Source organism: Lipotes vexillifer, unplaced genomic scaffold (genome assembly GCF_000442215.2).
Source record: "Lipotes vexillifer unplaced genomic scaffold, Lipotes_vexillifer_v1.1 scaffold371, whole genome shotgun sequence".
NCBI lineage: Eukaryota > Metazoa > Chordata > Mammalia > Artiodactyla > Lipotidae > Lipotes > Lipotes vexillifer.
The window spans coordinates 1,685,976-1,694,451 of NW_006786304.1; the positions used below are offsets into that span (position 1 = coordinate 1,685,976).

At 60.9% G+C, this 8,476-nt stretch overlaps 2 protein-coding genes and 1 pseudogene across 3 annotated transcripts in view; 2 read left to right on the top strand and 1 right to left on the bottom strand.

Annotated features, from left to right (window-relative positions):
* Positions 1-225, top strand: part of ERCC2 (ERCC excision repair 2, TFIIH core complex helicase subunit) — an 18,652-nt gene extending 18,427 nt beyond the window's left edge. For both annotated transcript variants that reach the window (XM_007458528.1, XM_007458529.1), the window contains one exon: positions 107-225. In XM_007458528.1, the coding sequence (XP_007458590.1) occupies positions 107-199 (93 nt within the window). In that variant the 3' untranslated portion in view covers positions 200-225. The remainder of the gene's footprint in view (positions 1-106) is intronic.
* A 106-nt stretch (positions 226-331) lies between these two features.
* Positions 332-8,414, bottom strand: KLC3 (kinesin light chain 3). The gene is made up of 13 exons (XM_007458530.1): positions 8,407-8,414; positions 5,338-5,603; positions 4,601-4,831; positions 4,219-4,288; positions 3,593-3,812; positions 3,079-3,166; positions 2,899-3,000; positions 2,184-2,357; positions 1,451-1,541; positions 1,333-1,373; positions 1,134-1,240; positions 878-941; positions 332-577 (listed from the first exon to the last, which is right to left on the bottom strand). Exons 2-13 carry the CDS (start codon positions 5,593-5,595, stop codon positions 506-508), a joined length of 1,518 nt encoding a protein of 505 aa, XP_007458592.1. The 5' UTR covers positions 5,596-5,603; positions 8,407-8,414; the 3' UTR covers positions 332-505.
* Positions 7,715-8,476, top strand: part of LOC103068813 (ubiquitin-fold modifier 1-like) — a 4,484-nt pseudogene continuing 3,722 nt past the window's right edge.

Genomic DNA, 8,476 nt, shown 5'->3' on the forward strand with positions numbered 1-8,476 from the left:
AGACACCCCCCGCCCCCCCCCCGGGCGGGCCACCTGTCCCTACTGAGTTGTGGACCCCTGTGTGAGGAAGTGCAGCAGCTGACACCCACCCCCTGCCCCCTACCAGGAGGATCAGCTGGGCCTGTCCCTGCTCAGCCTGGAGCAGCTGGAGTCGGAGGAGACGCTGCGGAGGATAGAGCAGATCGCTCAGCAGCTGTAGCAGGGTGGGGGTGAGGCCATAAAAGGAGTTGGCCGTGACTCCTGAGCCTTACCTAGCCCTGGGGCCCAGCAGCTTGGAGGGCACCTCCGGGGGAGGCGCTTAAAGGTCCCTGCTGGACACCTCAGGCAGATGTTCTGGCTGCCAAGTCTACAGCCTTTAATCACAGGAGAAGAGGACAGGGGAAGCCCGACACTGGGTGCCCCCAAGGGGTGGGAGCGAGTCAGGGAGATGAAAGGACTCCCCTCCCCGCCTCCCATCCCTCTCCCGCTCCTCCTGAGAAGCCGCATCCAAGTGGTTCTGTCGCCTTCAGCGGGGGCCCAGGTCCTGGGTGCTGGCGCTGAGGGTCCGAGAGGCCTCGCCCAGGTGCCGGCTGGGGAACTGGGGACAGGCACAGGGGGTGGGTGAGGGGCAGGACACAGCTCTGCTGCAGCTGCCCCTAGGGTTACTCCCCAGCAGCCTGGCTGCCAGTCCTGATGGCCGCGTTGCTCGTCCTCCTGTCCCCACGTCCACCCTGACTCCGGTCCATCCGTTCCCCCGCCTCTACCCAAGTAAAAGCCAACCATGCTCCCTGTCCTGGCGTTCACTCCACTGCCAGCCTGACCACTCCCACCCTTCCCTTGCCTCTGGGCCTGTCAGTGTGGCCCCTCACTCGACCCTTGACCCGGGTGTCCCCCTCACCTGGTTCCCAGCAGCCCTGGAACCATCCATGTTCAGCATGTTGAGTGACATGGCTCTCTTCATCCTACAAAGGAAAGTTGGTGGGTGGGGCACAAGTGAGCCCAGGAGTGTCTGGCTCCCACCCTGGGAGGGACCTCTGCAGTGCCAGGTTTGATTGTATGTGTGGCAGGGGAGACGGGAGCCATGGAAGGTTCCTGAGCAGGACAGGGAGAGGGGTGGGCTACAGATTCAGCCGCCAACCTGACCCAACACTCACCCGGCCGCCCCCGCCACCCCCTCGCCTCGGAGCCGGGAGACCAGCTTCTCGCTTCCCCGCCGGATGGACTCTCGGAGCTTGGAGAACGAGCTGCTCCGACGAAAGGTCTGGGGAGGGTGCCAGGGACACGGGTCAGTACCCCCCCATTCCATCCAGTCCCCACCTCCACCCTGGGAGCCGAGGCAAAGCCCGTCCTCACCTGCTGTTCTGCGTCACCAGCTGTGCCTGTGTTGGGGGCTCCTGGGGAACAGATGGGGCCACTGTGGTGGGGATGCTGAGGAGCCCCCTGGGGGAGAGGGGAGGGGCTGGGGGCTCACCGAGAGGGGCAGGCAGGGCCTCCCTGCTGAGGATTTCTTTGTACAGTTCCTCCGCCTGCTGGTACTTGTTCTGTTTCAGGTAGGCTGAGGCCTGCGGGGAGGGCGTAGCCTGGGTGATCTTGGCTCAAATCTGGGCGCTTCCCAGGCCCCAGCACTGCACCCAGGCACATCCATCCAGCCCCCGCAGGAAGAAGCCCAGGTTTACCCCACACTCCAGGCCTTGGCCGACAGCAGGGTGGGCTTGGAGCCCAACCCCACCTACTTCCCATAGGGTAGGTCACTTCCTGACTCAGAGCAGGAACCTGTTCCCCACTCTACCTTGAGCCAGTAACACACCTCTCTGTGCCTCAGTTTCCTCATCTGCAAAATGGGGCAACGGGAGCACCTACCTCATAGGGCCCTTGAAGAAACGGACAGTACAGGCAAAGTCCTAAGGGGGTTTAGCTCAATAAATGCTCTCATCTGCTCCCGGCCCGTCTCTCTGGCTTCCTCTTTGACTGGAGCTGTTCTCTGGCTGCCACCAACTTGCCTGTTTCCTGATGCTTCCGTGTCCTCTGTGCTGAGCAACCTCATCAGTCAGGGCCCAGCTTGGAAGCTGAGTCCCATGGGACAGCTCGAGAGCTGGGCAGAGGTGGCGCCCCTGGCCTCCGTGGTATCCCACCCTCCAGCCGATGGGTGCTCCCCAGTGCCGCGGCCCCAGGACCAAAACACCCACGCCCCAAGGCGCCCTCACCAGGTTGTTCTTGGTCTTGGCCACATTGGGGTCGTGAGGCCCACCTAGGGCCTTGTAGATGCTCAGGGCCCGGCCGTAGTGCCGCTCCACCTCCTCGAACTTGCCCTGGTTCTGGCACAGCAGGGCCAGGTTGTTGAGCTGCTTGGCCACGTCCGGGTGGTTGGCGCCCAGGACCTAGGAGTCATGGGATCACAAGTCATTGGGGTCAGCCGGGGTTGGCGGGCCACATGATGCCAACAGCTGTAATGAGAGTCATGGGTTGGTGGTTATAGGATTGAAGTGGATGGAGAACTACAGGAGGTTGGGGGCGGAGGGCAGGAACTGCACGGTTAAACTGGGGAGTAGTTGGGTCAGAGGTCATGGTGGTGCAAAACCTCATGATTATGGGTCAAACAGGTAGATCAAGGTTGGGGTTGTACTGGTCACGTGGGGTTGGAAGGTCAGGACCGGGTTGGGGGCATGAGGTGACCTACGAGAGTCAGAAGTCAAGACCAAACGGAAGTCATTGGTATGTCAAGGGTGGTGGGTCACGGGATTGGGTGCTCTAGGTTCAAACTGGAGGCTCACGATGTCAAATGGGGGGAGGCACAGAAGGTCAGAGGTCACAGGAGCAAATCAGGGTCATGCAAGGGCCACAGAATTAAGCACTGAAATCAGGATCAAGGGGTGAGAGCCACTCAGGACGGGCTCCGTGGGAGCCGGGTGGGGGCAGGACCTTCTCACGGATCTCCAGGGCGCGCTGGCACAGGGGCTCTGCCTCCTGGTAACGCCCACGCTTCCCGTAGAGGACGGCCAGGTTGTTGAGGGTGGCGGCCACCTGCAGGGCGGGAGAGGCGCGTCAGGGGTGGGAAGGCACAGCCCACAGCCCTCCCTCCCCTCCTGGGCCTGCGCTCACCGCGGGGTGCTCCCGGCCCAGTGTCTGCTCCCGGATCTGCAGGGCGTCCTGGAGAAGGTCTGTGGCCTCTTTGTACTTGTTCTGGTCCCTGTGGGGTGGCCCGAGGGTGGAGGCGGTTTGGCCAGGCTGGGGTAGCAGGGGCCACGGGCTGGGCTGAATCCCGCAGGCCCAGGGACCTGACGACCAAGCATGGGTGGCACCCTCTGCGGGTCCCTTCTGGGAGTCCCCATACCTCCCAAGTCTAGCACAGGGTCCCCACACTCCCAGTTGGCTGCCGAGCCTCTGCCACCCCAGGTCTCTTCCCCACTCCACTGTGGTCTCTCTTGCCCATGCTGACTCCTCTTTGCCTGCGTCTCAGTGAGTGGCCTCCCCAGATCTCTGTCCCTTCTCTCCACCACCACCCCTGGTGCCCTATGCTGGCAGAGCAGGACACCAGGGCCCCCCCCCCTCTTCTGCCCAACGACAGGTCCCCGCCCTTCCTGCCCCCTCCAGCCGTGGCGGCTGCAGCCCTCACCGGTACACCAGCGCCAGGATGTTGAGCATGGTGGCCACGTCAGGGTGGCAGTGGCCCGAGCTCCGCTCCAGATCCTCTAAGGCCTGGCGGCACAGCGGTGCAGCCACCTCGTAGCGGCCCTGCCCCGTGTACTGGATCACGAGGTTGTGCAGGGTCCGAAGGCGGGCCGGGATCTCGTAGCCACCCTGCTGAGCAGAGATGGCCCCCGCTGCCTCGGGACCTGGGGGTGCCGGGCACCCAGTCACTGCAGGCCTCCTACTCTTGCAGCCCCGCACGAGGGGGCACATGCACCCCAAAGCTACAGCTGCCTCACTGGCCCCTGGGACCACGGGCCCCTGTTCTGACGTCGGAGATTGGAATCACAGGCATCTTACTGGCCCGTGGGATGTGTCCTAGCCTGCGGGACAGAAACATGGGAGCCACCTGGCTCCTGGGGCCGTGGCAGGCCTGCTTTTGCAGCTTCCAGCGTCACCTGCCCGCTGTCACCCCCACAGCCCCCTGCTTCCTCCTCCTGACACCCCGCCCTGACCTTCCCCATCCTCCCCCAGAGGCCTTGGGGGTCCAGCGAATCAGAGATCCCCCCGGCCTGGGCCACTCATCCTCCTGGCCGAGCTCCCCACGCCCACCTTTCCTCTCCTCTTCCTCACCGGGGTACAGGGAGGCCAGGCTGTCCCGCCGACGGGGGGACGCGGGCTGCTGCAGAGAGGACAGGAAAGCGCGTGTCGTGAGGCTTGGGAGTTTGAGTCAGAGACGCGGGCCCTGGATCCCAGGGTTTGAGGGTGGTGGTGGTCAGGGGTCTCCTGGGGGCTTGGGGAGGATCCTTGGGCTCTGTGGAGCAGATGGGGGCCTTCTGTGGAAGTTCTAGTGGGTCTGGGATTTGTGGGGCTCTGCAGAGGGTCAGGGGGTTCTTTGGAGGGTCTGGGGCACTGGGGGGGCACCACGGAGGGATGGGGGCTGTGGGGCATCGAAGGAGTGCGGGGGCCCCCGCCTCTCTGGGTCCCGCAGCACCTGGCTCTCCGCCGGCCGGTCGTGCCCCCGCGGCTGCCCCCGGAACTGCAGGTGGCCCTTCTCCTCTTCCAGCTGGGCCACAGCCTCCTCGCTGGCCCGCAACCGCTGCTGCGCCTCCTCCAGCTCTTCCCGCAGCCATGTGTTCTCCTGGGCCAGCCGCCGGGCCTGTGCTCGCAGCCGCTGCTTCTCAGCCTCCAGCGCGCCCACATGTGCCGACAGGGCCAGCAGCACCTGCCAGGGAGGCGGGGGTGGCGAGTCAGAGGCCTGGTCCCTCTCGCCCCCGACCCAGCCCAGGGCCTCAGATCAAGCCAGAGCACCCCATTCTCTCCAGGGTGCCCTGGATTATACAGAGACTCCTCCGTTGTGGCTCCAGGGATGCTCAAAGGCTCTCAGGGCCATACTCCAGTCCTGCCCCGGGACCCCTCTGATGTCACCCAGGCACACAAATTACACTCAGGATAATTCACATCCCACCCGTGCAACCCCAAAGTCTCCCCAGGACCCACAGTTCCATGGAAGGACCCCACGTGGTTCAGGGGTCCCTGTCACACATAAGGACCCCATCCCCAATGCAGCCCAGGGATCCCACCTCAGGACTGGAGTCTTCCCTCCCGGGCCTGGCTCCCCTAGTCCTCGCTCCCCCCAGGCTGCCCCCTGCAGCACACCTGGCACCCTCATCCCTGGGCAAGCCCCAGGCCTGAGCCACATCCCCCGTAGCTGAGTTGGCCCCCTCATACCTGGGCCTCACCCAGCCCCAGCTCGATGGCCTCCAGTGAGTGGCTCACCACCTCCTGCTTTTCTTCCAGCAGTTCCAGGCCAGCCACCGGGCCCTGTCCTGCCAGGGCCTCCGCCAGGTGCCCGGCCAGGCCCCGGTGCTCTGCCCGCAGGGCCTCCAGCCCCTGTACCACTTGTCGCGTCTGTCGCACCAGCTCCTCAGGGCTCAGGTGCTCTGGGCCCAGCCCCATGCTTCCCGGGGCCGCCACCTTCACGGACATTGCTGCTTCTGGGGGTGACGGGGATCAGGGGGTCACTGCCAGGGCCAGGCAAGTCAGCCCCTCTGCCTCCGCGCCATTTGCGCCACAGGTCCCCTCAGCCCTCTCCCTGTCCGCCCAACCCGGCCAGCCCTCTGCCTCCGTGCTCTCCTCACTCCGGCCAGCACCCTGTCCCACACCCATCCTGGCCAGCGGGCAACTGGAAACCTAGTCTTCCCTGTCCTCGGCCCAGGGCCCCGCCCTGAGGGCAACTCCAAAACCTCATTATGTATGATTAACCAAAGGAGGGCAAACAGCCATCTCGAGGCCTCCTACCCAGCCCACCCCAAGGACCCTGGGTACCCTGGCCCAGCACTCCCGGCTGTGTGACCTTGGGACCAGAGGTGCCCTCGCCCACTGGGCGTGTGGGGCAGGACGCGTGGAGGCGGCAGCCTCTCTGTGAGCTCATTCTTAGGGTGTTTTTGTTGGGAACCAGTCAGACCACTGGGGGTGGGGTGGGGCAGGAGGAGAGGGCCAAGGGGCTGGGGTGCTGGAAGCAGAGGCCTCTAGACTGGGGAGGTCAGGAAGGGGGGCCCTGTGTGGTGGCTCCCGGAGCCTGAGGACCTGACAGACCCAGAGGAAACAGGCTCCACCCTCCACTGCAGACATCCTCAGCCAGCCCAAGGCGTGCTGGGTCACACGTGTGGCAGGCATGGCCCATGGATGTCACATTGGCCATGTGACAGCTGAGGGTCTGAGGCCCAGATGGTAATGGATGGGGGGGGGGTTCACATGTGGGACTTCATGGGGTTGTATATGGGTGACAAGGTGAATGACACATCTGGTGACGATGCCTCTGGGGCCCTGACATACATACATACATACACACAGACACCTCTCAGAAATACAGCGTAATACACATTGTCCTCTCAGAAATGACACACACACACACACTTAAAAATACAACTCAACACACCCTCACGCACATCCACATTTTCCTTTCAAAATATTGATACAACCTAATGCAACACACTAAGGCACGCACACAAATACATTCTTCTTTCAGAAATAACACATACACACTCCCCTCTGAGAAGTCCAACTCAACACACAGGTATACTTTCCTTTCAGAAATAAAAGCCAGACATAGAAAACAAATTTACGGTTACCAAAGGGGAAAAGGGGAAGGGAGGGATACATTAGGGGTTTGGGATTAACATATACATATATAAAATCGATAACCAACAAGGACCTACTGTGTAGTACAGGGAACTATACTCAATATGCTGTAATAACTTATAATGGAAAAAGACTGTGAGATATATATATATATATATAAAATACAACGGAATCACTTTGCTGCACACCTGAAACTAACACAACATTGTAAACCAACTCTTCAGTCAAAATTTAAAAACAAAATAAAAGCCAAGACACAAACTGTCTCCTCCCTCAGCAGCCCCTCAGCTGCAAAAAGATAACCAAATCCCAAATCACTTCCATTGGGACTGTCTCCTTGAACTTTTATGCCCATGACACATGCCCTCTCCTACACCCCCACAGTCCTGCCAGCACCTAGCGCTCCATCCTACGCTCAGCACATCCTCCATGCTCCCAGGATTCACGGTGGACCCGTCACCATCCTTCCCATTTCCTTCCTTCCTCCCCGCCTGGCCAGCCAGGGATTCGCACACAGGCACACTACAGAGTTTCACACGCGGACGTGCGAATGACCCCTGAGGCCAGGCTCTTACACTGTCACAAGCAGGTGCCCATGGCACAGACAGCTGTAGAGACACAGGTAGTTCCATGCTTTCCGCACACAGTCTCTCAGGCTTACTTCACTCAAGCCACTGTGTTCCCCTGAACAGCCCAGAACTTTTAGCACCTGTGCACATGCTCCCAATCACATCCACTCACAGAGTAAGGGCAGGTGTGTAATCCTGCGGATTTTATATACTGCAGCCTCTCCATCGCCATCAATCTCTCTCTCTCTATGTATATACGTGTTCGTACATATATCAATCTCTCTGTGTACGTAGTATATAAGTGTGTGTATGTATATCACACCATATGTAGTCTTACACCCCACACGCAAGTCAAACTCACAACCACACCCGTTCATTGAGTCATCCCAACAACCATGACCATCATTCACGAAAGTTTGCAGAATTATACAACCTCCCACAACATCACGCACAATCTCAGACAGCTGAGCCGAATGTTCCAGACGCGACCTCTGCACAGTAACAGAGCGACACGCACAGCCACACATCACTCGGGCTGTTTCCTTGACACACGCTGGCTCCCCACAACTCATGCCGGCCTCCAAACAGCAAACTCCCCTTCACCAGCTGAGCCCCGTGCGCACAACCGCGCATCTGACAACGATGTTCACAGTCACACTCCACGCATCCATCCTGAACCCACGGTGCCCACCTCCTTGTCACCACCCCAGTCTTACAGGCAGAGAGACAACCACGGCCACACAATTTCTTGGTGACACACCTAACGCTATAAACAGTTCAACTCCCTGCCACACACACACACACACACACACACACACACACATTACAGACACACAATCAGAGGTCGCCCACATTTTCACATCACTGAAACAGTTTCACATCATTCAAGCAGTCCCTCTGTGCCCTCGCAGGCTTACACGGACAGGCCATCTCCTGTACCCACCTGTACCCACAGCCTGACACCATCACACACACCTGAGCTTCGTACACCATCTCTCATGCACACGCACGCACCATCTCCACACACACATACACTCGCAGGCGGGAGACCCCCATCCTGGCCAGCCCCGCAAACCACACAACTTACCCCTGGCCGGCCGGTCCAGCCCCGCGCACCCCGGTTTCACCGCCCGCGCGCCCGCCCGCCGCCAGGCCGT